The 17,234-nt window shown below is 39.7% G+C and overlaps 1 protein-coding gene across 1 annotated transcript in view; it reads right to left on the bottom strand.

Annotated features, from left to right (window-relative positions):
* NSMCE2 (NSE2 (MMS21) homolog, SMC5-SMC6 complex SUMO ligase) overlaps positions 1-17,234 on the bottom strand; it is a 130,029-nt gene that overhangs the window by 64,910 nt on the left and 47,885 nt on the right. Inside the window, exon 4 of the mRNA XM_035556179.2 lies at positions 4,644-4,797. Within this exon, the coding sequence (XP_035412072.1) occupies positions 4,644-4,797 (154 nt within the window). The remainder of the gene's footprint in view (positions 1-4,643; positions 4,798-17,234) is intronic.

Here is a 17,234-nt window from a genome sequence, read left to right as displayed (position 1 = left end):
AGCAATATTGTCATTCACTCAAATCTTAACACTTTCTACAAAGTGACTACTGCTTAAGTGTGCATCTGTCGGGCATTCGCACAGAACGTGGTTATCAAGGATTCCAAAGTGCAAGTTATCAGCTGCTATAAAAGGGCTATGAAACCTGTCCCACTTTGTGCACTGAATGTGAAACTGAATAACCTTCAGCAAATACAACAGTGGTAGCTAGGGTCACAGGAGTACAGATTATACCTTCTGATTAGTTCTTTTCACAGGGTATCAGAAACTTAAGCTGATACACAGAGATTAAAGACTGCATTTACTTTCATTTCGTGAAGGCAAAATTCTCATACTCTGTGCCAGAAGATGCCTTTGATATATATACACTGGCACGAAATAAAAAGACTCGGTAATACAACACTAAACAGAAGGGGGGATTTTAAATTTACAGTAGATACAAAATGCAAAGTTACAGTTCCTACAGTAATCATGACTTAGCTCCTGTGGGCTCAGTCCTGCAAGGTTCTGTTCTGTGGTTACAATCCAACAAGGAAGTGAAACATGCCAGCAATTTCACCCATTTCAAAGGACCTACTCATGCAATTTAGTTTAAGCAATTTGCTTAAGCTTTTCACTTAATCAAAAGTAGATCACTAAGCACTTTGCAGATCTGGGACCCTTACGTGTAAGGAGAGCATCAGTCATGTAGGGTTAAGGTCAGAAAAAAATTTCCGTAGAAACCACACATACAATCATTTTGAATTCTCTAGTACTACCAAATTTACTGAATATGCTGCAAGAGCTCAATTATTTGGAAAAGATAATGTAGTCATTCCAGGGTAAAAGAAATGTTAAAAAAATAAAATAAATCAACACTTCTATTTTGTTGGTTACAATCTAATCGGCTTTAAGTAGAAGAATGAAACTATCTTCTATTAAAAATAAGAAGTGGGCATTTAGGAATGTAAGACAGTTCTGGAAACAGACTTCACAAAAATCACTTGCTGTTCACATAAAACCTGTCTGACAGTGTTTTGACATACACCATCAGAGGTGGGGATTTTGCATCATTCTGCACAAATTCCAGCTAAAGTAGCTCAGAGATTGAGGGAAAATGCCTGCAAACTGCCTGAAAGATGAGCAGAACAGAAACTGCTCTAAGGCATGGTATCATCTGCTGCTGCTTAAAGTTCAAAGCTAAGAAGGTCTCCTCCCTGCAGAACTGCCTGGAGAAGAGGACAACGTGAAGGTGACAGGGTGTCTTTCAGCTCCCTGAGCATCAGAGCTGCCCACCGCAGCGCATGTCACCTCTCAGGTGGCAGGTAAGAACCATGCAGCTCCCTTTCCCTCGCATTTACTGTGGCAGTAAACATCAAGAATCTCAAGAACAAGATGGAAAATATATTAGCTCTCTTCATTTTCTGTTAAAGCAAGGTTATATTTAACTGTTTCATGCTCTGCACTGTACCTAAAATCCTTGTGTTGAGAATGTTTTTCTCCTTCAAATCCTAGTTGATTCCCAAGTAACAAGATAACATGAGTACATAACGTGTCCTTGTTCGGCTATTCCAGAATACAAATGTTAAACCTGCATAAAAGATATGGAAAGATTAATGGTAACTCATCATGGAAAGCAAATCACTTTTGCATCTACCCCTTCTGCCCCTTTGAGGTGGAAAAGGCTGGGACAAAGGAGAATACCATGAAAGCTCCTCTGAGAAAACTTGGTTGCAGTTCTGAAATTTCATCTGAGTTGGCAATAAAACCAAATCCCAGGAAAGAGCTAAAAATTGGACGACACTGTATATGTCTCCGCACTGCTTTAAACAGGCCAGGGGTTATGCACAAAGTTGTGCCCAAACCTGGCAACACTAATAGTTGAAAAGAAGATATTAAACGGGTAGCTGTTAATGAAGCTGTTGATATACATAACCCCCCAAAAGCAGTTTTAAAGTCTGTCCCAGAATTTGCAGACACACTATATTATGAATACGTATTGAAGGACCCATGCTTATGAAGGCACAGCTCATAAAGGAGAAGCTAGAGAATACACATACAACACTCTGAGCCCACTTTATGTACAGTAACACTGCCTTCTACTTGGTATACGTGGCATTTTACATAATACTGACAGTGCTCTACTACACATCTCCACACACCGCTTTATTACGTAGAGCCCAACAATGAGAAAATGTTTTTTGTACTAGTTGGAGTTCACGAGTCAGCTCAGCCTCTCACAAAGATGTTAAGATCAGAGGTCCCGATCCTACAAGAATGTATCTGTAATGTTTAAGCTTGTGAATGCTCAATTCCATGTTCAGAGTTTACAGCCTAATTAAAGGCTAGACATGAGTAGGGAAAACTCATAAAAGGAGGGAGAGAGGATGAGGGTAATGGCAAGAAGATCACATTACTACATAAAATAGAGAAATTGGGCAGCCTTACTGGTTCCAGGTCACTACATCACATGGAAGCAAATTTATGTATGTGAATATAAACAGACTTCACTGATCTTCAGTCACACATTATTACTCAAGAACTTCCGGTAGCCTTCCTGGTAAAAGAGCATTTTGGAGAGGAAAATGAAGTACCAAAGTGACTTTAGGGTGGATCAACAGATTACTGAGGCAGAACAGGCCACACTGATGCAAGTCTAAGGCAGCAAAATTCTTACTTTGAGAAATTTACCTCTGAATTTTCATCTCACTTCTATTTGCAGACCTGAGGTGGTATTTAGCTTACCATTTCAAAAAAGGGGATGCTGAACGAGATTGCTTATTTGAACACAAGATCGTTATTTTGCATACAAGAACATTATATCACATCTGAGACTGTCTGTGAAAGTTAACCAACGATTTTCCATTCAACCTTTAGAATTTCATTAAATGCTGAAAAAGGAACAAACATGACGGATTTACATTATCAAAAACATTGTGAATCCTACTAAACCCAAGCTGACTCGGCTGATAAATAGTCTGCATGCTGATCACATCAGTTCATCCAACATCTTCTATCTTGTCAGCCACAGTCTGACTCCTGTGCCCAACCAAAACAAAAGTCCAAGTTGCTACTAAGACAGATCTGGATTTCAGGCAGTAGTAAGATAATGATGTCCTTGTATTCCTTGTATCTTTTTTTTTTTTTTTTAAGAATACGTATTTATTTGGGGGATTTTTAATTTGGGGATTATTTAATTTGGGGATTTTTCAACAGGCCTGCCAGTTAGAACTCAGTCACTTAGCTTGAACTAAATATATTACTAGGGCATACACCCCCTCCTCAGGCAATTACAGGGTGGAAAGTAAATCCAAAGTCAGTTATCAAGATTTTATCTTCTCAGTTACAAACACCTGGAAATTAGGAATTACAACATAATGGTGGGGCAGTAATAATTTTATGGTTATGTAGGGAGCGAAAATTACACTTTTTTGTGGTCTGCAACTTGCTATGTTCATTTTTAGAGTGGTGCCAGGAGCTCTATTAAACTCAGAGATCAGTGCTAATACTCAAATCCAAAATGTTAAAAACCGTAAAGATGGGAAACAAACGTATTAAGCCCTCAAGCTCTAGTCCTAGTGAGTCTTGAGATATTGGATCTAAAATTCACCTTGTCAGGCATGTCCTCACACTTCATAAATCTCTATGGGGAAGTAATCCAAAGTCCAGTGAAGTCAGCAGGAAAATTCTTTCCGCTAGTTTCAGCGGGTTTTGGATTGGCCTCCAAAAAAACAAAACTCAGGAGAGCTACAGGAGAGAATCCAGAATACCAGTTTCCAATGGTATAAATCATTAATCTGTGACTCCTGAAGTTCCTGAGATACCAGTTTATGTTGAAATCAAAATGTGGGCTAGGAGGGAATAGGTACAGGGGTCAAGGGATAGCAAGCAGAATAATACGATTTCAAACATAATCGTGACTGGGGAAGAACAGCACAAATAGTGTTAGAGCCCATGAACTTTCTTTCCCAGCAACAGCAATCGGAGTGATTTTTAATAGCTGCTATTTGTGCAGGGCAATAAAAGTATACTACTTTGTTGTGTTGCATAAATACTAAAGCTGTTAACTCTCCAACTTTTCTTGCAATTCAGGCACAAGTAACTTAAAATTTTAACACTTGATAAATCCACACAAAACAAGAAAAACAGATCTTAATATGTTGCAGCATTAGATGGTGCGTGCATAGAAGCTGTAAACCTGAGAACACACAGAGTAAGCATTTTCCAACAATATAGTTCTACGATTAAAGCAAAGGTCTTCTTAGAGTTGCAACACATCCGAAGTTGTGAAACAGGAGCAATTTGTTTAAGTGACAAATGAAAACAGCTTACCTAATCCTTTTAGAAGATCCTATCAATTAAGGAAAAAACCCTGTCTTCAGATGAAAAAGCCCACCTTACAAAAAGAGATGTGAAGCAAGATTTCCACGGTACTTGTATCCAAGCAAGACAGGAACTGAGAGAGTCTAAATAAAACTACCTAGGTAACTACACTGGCTTTTTGCTCCACAAATATCAGTTTAAATATGTTTTGAAATAGACCTCAGTTTGAGCCATAAACTGAGCAGTTTGAGTACAAACTGAGTTTGGCAGTTCCATATTTTAGAATATTTAGTACACGTTATCATTTAATGTTCAAAGATTCATAAAAAAAAAAAACTTACATTGTTTTCTCATCTCTTTAAGTTGATCCTTAAAATACATATATTTTTCATTCTTTTCCAAATCTGAGTCACTGTTCTTGCTCTCCAGTGCAGTGAATTTTTCTTTTACTAAGTATTTTAAATCTGGTATATTTTCTGGTTTCTCTTGTTTTAGCTGTAAGGAACAAAAAAGAGAATGCTGTTATTCATTATGAAACATACTGCAATACAAAGCAATAGATGTCCAGCAAAAATTCTTGAGCATAATCCTACTTTTTTTTGACTCCAGTTAGGTGTTCTTCTCTGAAACCATAAACTCCTGGTAATTATTTATTCCAAGAGAAGTAACTATAAAATGTAGAGATTAACTTCCATTGTCATTTAACTCATGTAATTGCTGTATATATGTTATATCTAACGCTAACAATAAGGAAAACTGAATGTCTGTGGTCAAATTTACTTCCTTGAGTGGTAAAGGTCAACAACAACCATCATAACTGAATGTGAATGGAACCAAAGAATACGACTCTGTTCCAAAGAGTAAAGATGACTGAAAAATAGAAATAACATTTTTAAGTGTGTTAAAAACAAAAAAAAAACAAAAAAAACCCACCTCCCCTCACCATTTTTCAATCAGCTTTTCAGAATCTTATAATCTATATGCGATTGGTGTAATAACACCAGTATACGCCGTACAGATAGCTAACATACACGGAAACCACCTCAATTTATTTGTGTCGTGTAAACAACAAGCATTGTGCCACACAGGCAGGCAAGAACACCATTTCCCTAAAAGCCCCTGCTTGCAGTATTGCCTCTGGAATGATGTGAAGAATAAACGACTGGAAATAATATGGAGGTCACCACACAGGCAATACGAAGGTATTCCAAGGATGCAAAAAGGACTTTGGGAACCCCCCCAAAAAAACTATAATTAGAATGTTCCCTTCCATTTCTCAAGCCAACATTAAATTTTAGGGCACTGTGCCTTTGACAGGACTTCCTAAGAGCTAGCTGCTACCAGCGGTGGGCTAGGGACGGTGCCATGCAGTGATGACCTGCATCAGTACAAACCCTGACAGAAGGCAGCATCTGTCAAATCCTTAATCCTAAATGTTTTTTGAACCAGACAAAGATTATTTCTACTCTAGCCCATCAGGCATAGGGCAAAACAAGAGAGAAGGAGGTAAGCACCATTTCTCCTCCCCAGCTGCACACGTTAAATTCTGCCCCCCAGCAGACAGACAGCAAAGAGCCTCCTGAGGAAAAAATGGTCCACTTCAGTAAATCAATTATGGGTTCTTGGATTCAAAGAGAAGTTGGAAATCCTACAGAATATATTTTATTTCAGAAGCCACAGAACTAGTAAATGTTCGTATAACAACTGTTCCATAGAACTATCATTTCTTCCCAGAACAAAGCCAGTTTGGCACATTTACTTTAGGCAGGTGCAAGTTATGGCAAGAAGAAAAATACGAAAAAAAACCATGCACAGCCAGGTGATAGCACGCAGTTTTCAAAGGCACCCGGAGATGAAAGACCACCTGCTACAACATCCAACTGTGAATGGGACAGACATTGTACCAGGGGAGCACACTAAGCTCTGCTAAAGACCGACAGCAGGATGCTCAGACCGCTGCATAACACCAGGCAGTCGCTTACAGTCCTCGTCCTCGGGAATTTGGCAAAGGGAGCAAAGAAAAAAAGACATCCTGTGCCTGGGGCAGTGGGAGCAATCATATGCACTCAAAAGATTTATCTGTCTCAGCATCGCCGTAAACTGCTGTGAAAGAGACCCCACCACAATGAAAATCTGTTCTGTACTTGGAGAAATTTGGCCTCTCCATTTGACCTGGAGAGATTTGGCTGTGTATGCAAGCACAGGAAAGTAGTTACTACACCAAAATACATTTTAAATCCAACACATTATAAAATCATGATTTGATTTGGACAATACATAGTGCAGACGTACTCCTTTCTGGGACAACTCCGTCTGGCTGTTTTTACAGACATTCCCTCCTTAACATTATGTCTAAACTCAGGACCACACTCACAAGCACAGCCCAACTAATACCCAGTCACTAAGACGTGCCCTCATCAAGACTGAGCACTACGGCCAGATAACATACCCAAGATCCAGTTGTGCATCCTAAAAAAACCCCGAGTGCTTCAAGTTGCTGATATTCACACAAAGAGTGAAAGAAATGACTTGGACATTCATTACAGACATCCGTTTGCCACAAAGATAATGTCAATAATCTTTGCCTCTCCACAGGGACTAATGTTACACATCGATATAGTTACATCAGGCTCTTTTTATCCATTTCTTGACTCACGAAAGATGTGAATGCAGAAATTCACCGATTTAGTGTCTCCAGTAATCCCATCTGAGTGGCAGGTGCAGAGAAGGGCACAGCCACTGTTAGTTCAAACACCGCTCCCTCGGCTCCAACTTCCAGAATTAAACGACTTTACACGTGAGCAGAACAAGAGCAGGAAGCAGAACTTACACCGTTATGTTAGAAAAAGGACAGATGTTTGAGAAGCCGCATTATATCCATACAAATAAGCTTTGGCCCAGCCACCGTGGAGCTACGAGAAGCTGCGTGTAGACATCCACACTAACCTCAAGAGCCCCCCTTAGCTCTTTACCTACACTCACTTGTTGCCAGATACCTAACAAAGTACAAGCTATACATTATTTTCTAATGGCAACATGAACAATTCCACCAGTTATCAAGGAAAAAAAAAAGCATTTCACACCAGCTATTTTCCCAACAGTAATGCATGAAGCTGTGAGGATAGTCCAGCAACGTAGCATACATGACGCAGGCTCAGACAACCACTTAATGTAGAAATCTGTAGTGTCAGATGAGAGAGATGGTCAAAGAATGCTCCTTCCTGTAGTTTAACTTATTTCACGTGTTTACAAGATTAAATTCAGTTTCTGTTCACCTCCAGATGATTGCTTTCATTAAAATGATTAACAGGGACACCATCCCTGACCACACTCAATACTGTATTGTCACATATGCTATTACTAAAATGCCAGGTAGACCTTCTGGAAGGTCAACATGTCATAGGTGAATAATAAGGCATGTCCACCCACTATAATAACAAGTAAATACATCTGCTGTGCATAAGCAATTTCTCTTTGGTGCTGCACATCCTATTCCTTGAATAGGGTTAAGAATGGTCTAACTCAACAACACATACGACAAGAAAAGAAAGAAAACTTGACATCCGTCCTATTTCCTCACAGTGGGACAGCATTGCAACATCTTACACACTGCATCAGCACAACACACTTGCAGGTACATCACAGTTTTCTTTAGTACTCACCACCCACTCCTACTCTACAAATTCATGATGGATGTAGTGATGAGATCAGCAATGCAACATGAAGGAGGACAATATAAACATAGGACAGAGCTAAGGGACAGGGCAAAATTATCAATATTCAAGGTAACAAGTTGGGGTCATACTTCTTTTTGATCTCAGGAGGCAGTCAGATAAATGCTCACCACCAAACCTGAAGCCACCAGCATGTTCAATTTGTCAGTAAAAATTACTTCACATGGGAACCATGAAAGACATGTTAAGCAAACGACTGTTCATTTAGTAGCACTGTCAGCCAAAACCAGCATGCTAAGCAACACCTTGCAGTCATTAGTCAATCCATTGAGAGTAACATTGATTTTGAAATGGGGCGGAGGCATACACACCCTACAAAGCATCCTGGAAATGACATATAACTATGAACTGGGAGTGTTCGGGACATATGGTGAAAAGAAGTATCAGTCACAACAGCTTGTTTACAGCAATAGAAAAAGCAAAAGCATCTGCTGTGACAGTCCCATAGCAGCAAAGAACCACACGGGTATTTACATGGAAGCTCAGCAATAAGGAGAACAGGCATGTTATATGTTATGATTATTAATGATACACCGTACGTGATCTACTAGCAGCGCTGATAGGAAAACGAATTTAGAAACACACACCAAAAAGTCATGTTTAGAGAAACGTAGCTGTGGTTTACCTATCAAAAGATACATTTGTTCATGGCATGCTCACAGCTGATATATGGAAAGAGGTTTCTGTGTTTGATGGGCAATGCTTATGAAGTAAGCCAGTTCACGTCAGGTCTTTGACTTCTATCAGTACATATCCATAAGAACAAGCCTTGCTTTTGCAGGTTCTTTCACTGGTACGATGTGTATGGTACATGCATAAACAGACTGTGCCCCCCAAAATTAAGCTTTTTGCAAAGCTAACTCGCATAAGCCTAAGAAACCTGCAAACTCTGGTATTCTAAATGCCAGTCGGGGGAATTTTTATTTCATTGATTAGCATAATGAAAAAGAAATAAGCTATTCTGTTCCAGATCAATCCCAGAACCAGTTAGGTTGGACCAGCTTGCAGTACTAAACTATATACAGTAAGCATCAGTGTCTAACAAGACACTACTGAGCATAACTTTGCATGCAGCAGAGTGTTTAGTAATTTGTCCTTCCCAGTATTACAACTCAAAGCACTTGGCAAACATTAAATAATTTAGCCTCAAACATCCATTGTGCTATATGTACAATCAACTGCATTTTTCAGAGAGTGAGACAGTGGCATGAAGAGATGAATAGCTTGGCCTAAGCTTGCACAAGGAGACTGCGGCAAAACCAAGAATAAATAAATCCCAGTCCTCTACTTTGAGCACAAACCCATCCTTTACCTTCTTTAGTTGAGGGAAAGGTCCAATTAATACGTGTATTTGGTTCACTCTTGTCAAAGAACCCTAAAACAGCTTGTGGCTGCTTGGAAAACTTTGTGATAAAAGGACGGCATTCTTTGTACCACAAAAACGCTTCATTGGACTTTGTGTTGCATTCGTTCAGCATGTGACACTCCAAAGTTAATTTCTAGCTTTTTCCTTCTTCTCTCTCTACCACAGAAGTCCTTTAGCTGCGTGTTTTAAATCCTGACACAGTTCCTATGTACCCTCTCTCAGGGTCACTGCTTATGTTCCTTGGTTTCGAGGAATTTGCCATTGTCATCCATTTTGTTTTGCTGAAATTTCTTACCACACCTGAACCATGCTGACATTTCCTGTCCAGTGACACAATCTGCAAAAGAACTGTTCTTTTCAAAGAATTCAGAATTATCTCCTTAATCTTTCAAGCCACACGTTATTTGTTCCCTATAATTTAATGCCTTAAAAATATGGACTTGTAAAGTTTAATTTATGGATATTATTGACACTTGGTATTTGTGAGGCAAAGAAATAATCCTGGTTGCTAATGACCTTTTTAATGACCAAGTCAGCTGACACAGCATAATTTCTTCATTTTCCAGATTCTTTGTTGTTTCATTTATGAAAGGGAGAGTGATTACTCACTCAGTGCTAAGAAGCTCAGAGGTATGTAGCTACCTAGATATTTATATCCTTTTGGGACAATCCAAAAAAGGATATGCTGACAGCCTCTGGCTAGCTCTAAGCTCAAAACTCGTAGTAATTTAGACTGTATTTACACTACAGCCATGTGTCTGTGCATATGCTTATGCAACACTGATAGCAGTTGTGCCTTTTGAAGAAAAACTTGGTGTCTCATGGCTCCTGTTGGGACAGAATGGCTTACCTCTGTGAATCTGATATTGTATCGGAACTCGGTCAACATTTTTTCAGGCAACGTTAGGCACTTCAGGACTTTGCATGACCAGCCAAGGACACCCTACAAAGACCCAATTTTCAGAACTCAGGTATCTCACGCTTTCTGAATTGGCATTGCTTGTCTGACCCAGACACAGAGGTACCTAAACGTACTTATTTCAGAAAACAAATGCCAAGAACTGGCTAGCTGTAGCAGTAAATATGGACATTGTCAGAATAGCCTTGCTGAACTCCTCCATCAGATAAAAATAACTCTTCTTCCTTTATTTAGATCTGCTATGCAGCAGAATCAACCAAAATGTATGGCACATATCTTTCTTGTTTAATGATTCCTATGTCCTATTATTTCATCCTTACCTCAGTAAATAATTTATTATTATGAATATGCAGCCTTTCAACACACACATTTATTTTACCTCAGGGTAAGTCAAAGTTTGCTGTGATTATTTATTACAACCATTATTTTTTTTTCACTGAGAGGGAAAATAACATGGGAGCTAAGTAAATTTGTGGGTTGAGTCACCCATACTCTTTGTGAATCATGTGAGAACCAACTCTAAGTGAGTCACCGCTTTAACTGAATCAGGCTGCAAAATTTCAGCTTAACCTAAACAGTCATTTATTATTCTTCAATGGCTGGATTCAAACCCTTAGCAAGTATCAGATCATTTGTTGATGCGCAAATAAAACACAGCTCTTGGAAACATCTGCAAGAAGGGCAGTCAGAAAGGATATCATCATTCAGCAGCAGGGTCGGCACTAGTTTGAACACGGCTCTGCTGCAGCCAGGGTTGCCTCAGGGCCCACATCTGATCCAGGAGATCCAACACCTCTACGCACCGTGGCTGCAGGGCTGGGACTCCGGTTGAGCAACACCTTCGCAGACAATTGTGAAATGCCAAGAGAGGCATATTTATGAGGGCTGACCCATACTTATGACACATAGGGCCTATTAAACCGTGCCAGCACAACAGAAAATGACTGTCAGCACGTTTCGAAGATCCCAAAAGTCTGCCAGAGTTAACAGTCTGAAGGTGAGGTAGGGTTGCTGAGCTTGGAGAGCAGCATGTCAATATGGCGGCTGCAGCTGAGGTATATCCCCCGTAATGATATGGTTAGGCCCATCCACAGTTTATTTTCCCTACTACAAACACAGCTGGAGATGTTTAACCTTTATAAAGAAAGCAGGCACAGAGGGCGCACGCTGCTCCCGTGCTCACTGGGATATTTCCAAGCGAACTCCTCACAAGTCACCGCACGTTGGAGTCATCTTGCTAAGGCTTGCTAAGGCTAAGAAGGGACTTCGGCCCCCTCTGTTTGCTTTCTTTCTCCTGTTTGGAAAGGAACCACATATACAGAGTGGGATTAATGTAAGTGAGCACCAGCTGAAGAAACAAAATTGCCAGGGCGCAAATGCGAAGTTTACAGCCCGATCAGGATTTCTTGGGGTTCTCAGCCATTGCAAGTTTCACCTCAGGTACAATGTGGTACTCCTCATGTGTTTTAACAGAAAAAAATGCTCTATTTTCCCCTGTTACCCACTATGGTAGACAAGATTGTGAACGTACTTCTGTTTCTCTCCAAGACCCCTTGAGCCTTACTTTGCAAAGTAAGGGTAAAAAAAAGGGTAAAAAAAAGTAATGAAAGGGGATCACATTTAAATACCAGTATTGAAACTACTTGCTACCAATAGTGTAAAACTAACTCATAAAGACAGCAATAAACGCAATCAATACAGGTAAGGTTTTCCCAAAACACCAAAGTGAAGAAAGTTAATGGATATTTAGCACTTTAATCCCTTGAGCATTCCTAAAAGCTCAACTGCCTGTGGTTTGCCTCAAGGGTTGGACTGAATTTCCTTAACGATTTTAACCAAACAGAAGTCTGTCCTCATCTCTTTCTCTTTAGCTTTTCAATATACAATGTACAAACATACAACGCAAATCACAGTATTTAGGAAATACTTATGGAAACATCTAAGAATTATGGTTCAAGACAGTGTAGATACTAACCTTTTCTTCTCTATGTAAAGTTCTGCCACAAACATAGTTTACACGCATGGTCCAGGAGAGGTACACCGCATCTTGTCCTAAGCAATTTTGCCTGAGCACAGATTAAGGCCTTTAATGGCAAAAATAACTACTTTCATCAAAATGTTGCTTAGTTTTCACAGAATGTTAGAAAGTGGGAGGCAGATGGTGCATCACTTTTAGCAAGGTTGATTCAGCAAATGCATCAGGCTGTTGAACCAGTTTACCAGGTTGCTGATTAATTCATATATTTAGAAAACACATTAACATGGATATTAGTATTGTGTGTATGTGTGTGAGTGTGTTTAATGTCCCACTCAAACTGATGGGAACTTAGACATTGATTTCAGTGGGAGAAGAAAAAGGCCCTAAGGTAATTTCAGATTAACAACCTGTTTAGTCTTGTATGGTTCTGCCTGGTTGACTGAGATCACTAAAACCCATGTTTTCCATAGTGTGGAAAGGACTAAATCCTAAAACAAGCACAATTCAGTATTATCTTCATCAACTCCTCCAAAATCCTGTTGATTTATACCAGCTGTGAAGCTGAGCCCTGTTTAAATACAAAGTGTGACTTATTCTCTTTGGAGAACTGCATACATCACGTATTGTTAAAATCAGCTGATTTTCCAGAGGGATGTTTTCCACATTCCTCAGGTATACCTTTAGTGAAAGTCAAGCAGACATTTTCAATTTTTACTCTTTTTTTTTTCAATCTCTTTTGTTCATCTGATGAAATTCTTGTCCCCCGAAAGTTCTTTAGCACTGACAGCATTTCTTCTTCATACTCTGAAACAGCAATGTGAGTCATATTGTCATCTTTTATTAAGACTAAATGTAACCTTTAAACTTGTAGGAAACAGCAATAAGATTTCTAAGTACAGACTCATGCTTTACTTGAATTGACATTAGTTGAAAAACATATATCCTGTCTAATGCTTGCAGCCTAGCCTCACTGAATTAATATATCTATATTAATACACGGATCGAGATGGCAATCAATCCATCAGAGCCAGCTCCACCTTTAGCACAGATGACTGATTTCAGTGATGGTGCAGAGCTGCACTAACAAGAAAAAAAAAAAAGAAAAAAAAAAAACATTGAGTGCAACTGCAGCTGCCCCAAGACTTCATTATGAGTAGATAGCACCTAACTTACTTACGCCTGCAGTGGGTGCAAAAGTGGGTGCACCCCACCTAAATAGCAGCCCCAGTCTGTGCCCTAGAGCAAAACTGCCTTTTACTTTGCAGGTTACTGTGACTGCCTTAGCGACAAATCTCTCCCTTGAGCCTTTCCACATATCACATTCTTCAATCACTAATAATGTTTTCCTATCTGGCTTCCTATTGGGACAGTCCTCAATATAATGATTAGCCACTAAATCCCAGGTCCTACTTCCATTCTTATCCTTCTTGTTTTACCAGTTCTGGCCGACAGCTTGCATCTCTCATACTGTCTCAGCAAACACTGTGGGCTTTCCTAGTACATGCACAAGCGATCCTCTTCTGTGAAGTTGCATAGGACACTGTGGAATGCTAATGTACCCTTTTTGCTATGCAGGTGTCCCCAGTTTTTATAAGTTCCCTGCAGGCAGCGTATCATACGACAAAATTGTATTTTCAGCTGCAGTTCTTTTCCTCCTCTCTGCTTACAAATCCCATCGCTGTTGCTAACACAGTTCAGCAAAGCCTCAGAAACCGAACTGCGTCAGAAAATTAGGATTAAAGGGCCTTTGTATGCTAAATTAAGCTGCTTATATGTTCCTCTGTAGTCACCAACTTTCGCAAAGACAACACGTGCTGTGTAACAGCCTGGATTAATCTCGTCTACCACCCTACACATCCCTCTATGGATTTTCCCAAATCCTTGGAATCTATCCCCACCTTTCCCGTTATCTGTCAGAGTACCAAGAGGCTGCTTCTTGCCAACTGATGGTGCCAGTCGCTGGCACTCCACCTCTTCGATTTTCAAAGAAGTGCCTTCGCACTTTCTCTCTCCTGATTCTTCTGCTGTGGGAAAGCTCCTCATAAACATGTGGGAATATATATTTAAATCCTTCTTCAAAATCTTTGTTTAAAAACACCCTCCTTTACTATGACGCCCACAACCCCCTCCACGACTTTCCACCTGCTGCTGTGCAACGACAGCTATGTGTCCTGTGTGCTTGGTCTCAACTCCCTGTTTCTGGAACATCCCCTTTTATCCAGAACCTCACAAAACTGCAGCCTCAGAAATGTGATGAAGCCTGAACAGCTATTTTATTAGAGGCCATTATATTGACTTGCACATCGTAGCTCAAAACCAGCTTGCTTATATACTTATACTGCATTAAAGCAAACCTCAAAATTTGTGAATACTGTATTAAGCTGTAATTAAACAAAGTACTAGTGATAGTAATAACTGTAAGGTGGACAGCAGATGTAATCTGATAGCTGACTGCAGAATAGAAAGCATGTAAGAAGAGTTTTTAAAATTTTACAGACATTTCTTTTGCAATTCTCCTGCAATTTATAGGCGATGCCTTTTTTTTTTTAATGTAAAGGTAAATTATCAAACAAGGCTTAAAACTATGAATAAAAATGAAATCATATACCAAGTCTACAGCAGCATAGATTCCTCCATTGCACATAAGCCCTTGATTTTTACACGTTGTTAGATGTAATTAAAATCCAACTTTCATTTAAAACAGTTTTTAAATAGTTCATAGTCAAAATAACAATTTCAGTGAATGAGACAGGTGTGTCACAGCAGTATTAACTTACGTACATCTGCAAAATGTGACAGCCTGGTGAGAAGAAACAGGAAAAAAATGAGAGCCCTCTACTGCAGCTACAAGGCTGAAGAAGAGATGGCTCTACCTGTGTCTGCATGCCAATAGGAAAAAAAGAAGTATGAGACAGAATAATTCCTAAATGAAGGTGCTCCTCAGATATACTGCTGAAATGGTTTTTTTTGTAAAAACAAAATAGATTAAAAAGCTTAGCCTCAAATTTAAATACACTTTTCTTTACATTGCCTCGACTGACAAGAAAAGGTTACACAGTAGAAATCACGTCTGACTCAATAAGTATTTATTCACTCAGGACGTCAAACTGGTATCAGTTTAGCCATAATACTGCAAAAAATGAGTACTTTCCTGACCATCAACAACATTCCCATTATGCTGGCTGACAATCCCAGACATTTGATGTTGCCCGTGACTAGAAGCTCTCTCACTTAGCGTAAGATTTAAAAGCATGAAAAGAAGTCATTTTCTTCCAAATATATCACTGTATGCATGCAAGTATTTCCTTTCTGTTATTTTCAAACTCAATAGACATATCTTTTCTTGTTTCAGCTTCTGCAACGCTATCAAATTTGTCTCCCCAAACTCTCCCAGGCTGCTAGCATATACCCTATGCCAGCCAGCTCTCCTGATCACACTTCTCCTGTCATTCCAACTTCTCCCCTGAATTTACAGTCCTAGCTCTTGTATTTAATACTGGTTTTGAACTTATCTTTCCTGTCTTATTACTTTGCTTTCCCTTTTCTGTGCTCCTTCTGAACATCTCATCACAATTCATCACAATTTCTCAGTACTGCACTTTCCCTTTTACATCTATCAAACTCCCTTTTCCTTCGTTTCTCTGACTCATTCACTGTATATCACATGCCGAACTGATTCCTCTCTTATTACGAGCCTTAATTATGGGATGCCTCCATTCTTCCCTTTTTATATTACATTCTCATCAAACACCAGCTCCTGACTCACTGGCAAAGAAGCTGGGGAGCAGCCGGAGTGAGTGAGTGCCTCCCCGCCACGCAGGGCTCACCAGTCTCACGGACGGGTTATGCTGACCCTGGGGCATATCGCACGTAGCGTGTGCTCTCCCAAGTGCACGCGCTGGCTTCTAGGAGTATTTCATCCTGAGCATGCCGCTGTTGCACGCTTCCCTCAGCAGTCAGCGGCCTCCTTAAGCCCTACAAAATGAAAATACACCATCCAAGGTGAAGCAGTATAACTTACTGTAAGTAACTAACCTTTATAATTGCATCTCACTTTTCAACAGGGATTTGAAAACATTCAAAATTTGATTTGAAAACAGATATTCACAATCTGATAAGATTTCAGCCACAAGTTAGCAAACCACTAGCTATTTTGGGTAGTTCCTGTAGAATAACTTGACGTTTCAAACTGTTACCAATCTGCATCATGATTGTGCCCCTTTGTTCCTGTCTTCTGCCATGCAATAAACAGTCTCATGATAATATTACTTGTTTCATCAGTTTCTCTTCTCCACCAACCTCACTGGCACATTCTGTTGTCCAAGGAACCTTAGTTTTGAAGCAGACATAGTTCTACAAAATACGCAGTTGGTATCTGCCGTTGTTCTTGAAGTTCATGCCAGACTCCTGTGATGAGGAATGAGGAATCTCATCCTGTTATATAAGATATTACATGCAAAAGAACCCAAGAACAGGATACACAACTCCCTGAGGAAGCTATGGATTACAATCAGTAAATAAATGGATCATTAACTGGTCAATCATTTCACTGTTCGCTTGACAGACAGAATGAGACATGCCTACTGCAAGGTGTGCAAGGTGTCAGTAACACAGCTGAAAAGAAAAAGAACACCCAACTCACCAGCAGAGGAAGAAGAAAAAAAAAAAAAAAACAGCTTTTGCAGAGTCACTAACTCAAAACGGAATAATTAAAACTCCCACTTCAGAAGCTACTGCTTTGAAGTGGAACTGCAGATCTCTATTTGCATATTAGGAACGCTTGTGTCGATTTCCATGCTCAATCTGGGTATGAGATTGCAGATGGAGATGACAAGGCTCTGAATTAGGACAAATCAAATGGATGCAGACTCATGAAATCCTGTAGAGATAATTATGAGTCTCTCAAGATGATGTAATTAGTACATTAGCATGGTT

This window comes from Cygnus atratus, chromosome 2, assembly GCF_013377495.2.
Source record: "Cygnus atratus isolate AKBS03 ecotype Queensland, Australia chromosome 2, CAtr_DNAZoo_HiC_assembly, whole genome shotgun sequence".
In the NCBI taxonomy this organism is placed as follows: domain Eukaryota; kingdom Metazoa; phylum Chordata; class Aves; order Anseriformes; family Anatidae; genus Cygnus; species Cygnus atratus.
The sequence above is the reverse complement of the archived record's forward strand: the minus strand, read 5'-3'. Positions and strand labels throughout refer to the sequence as shown.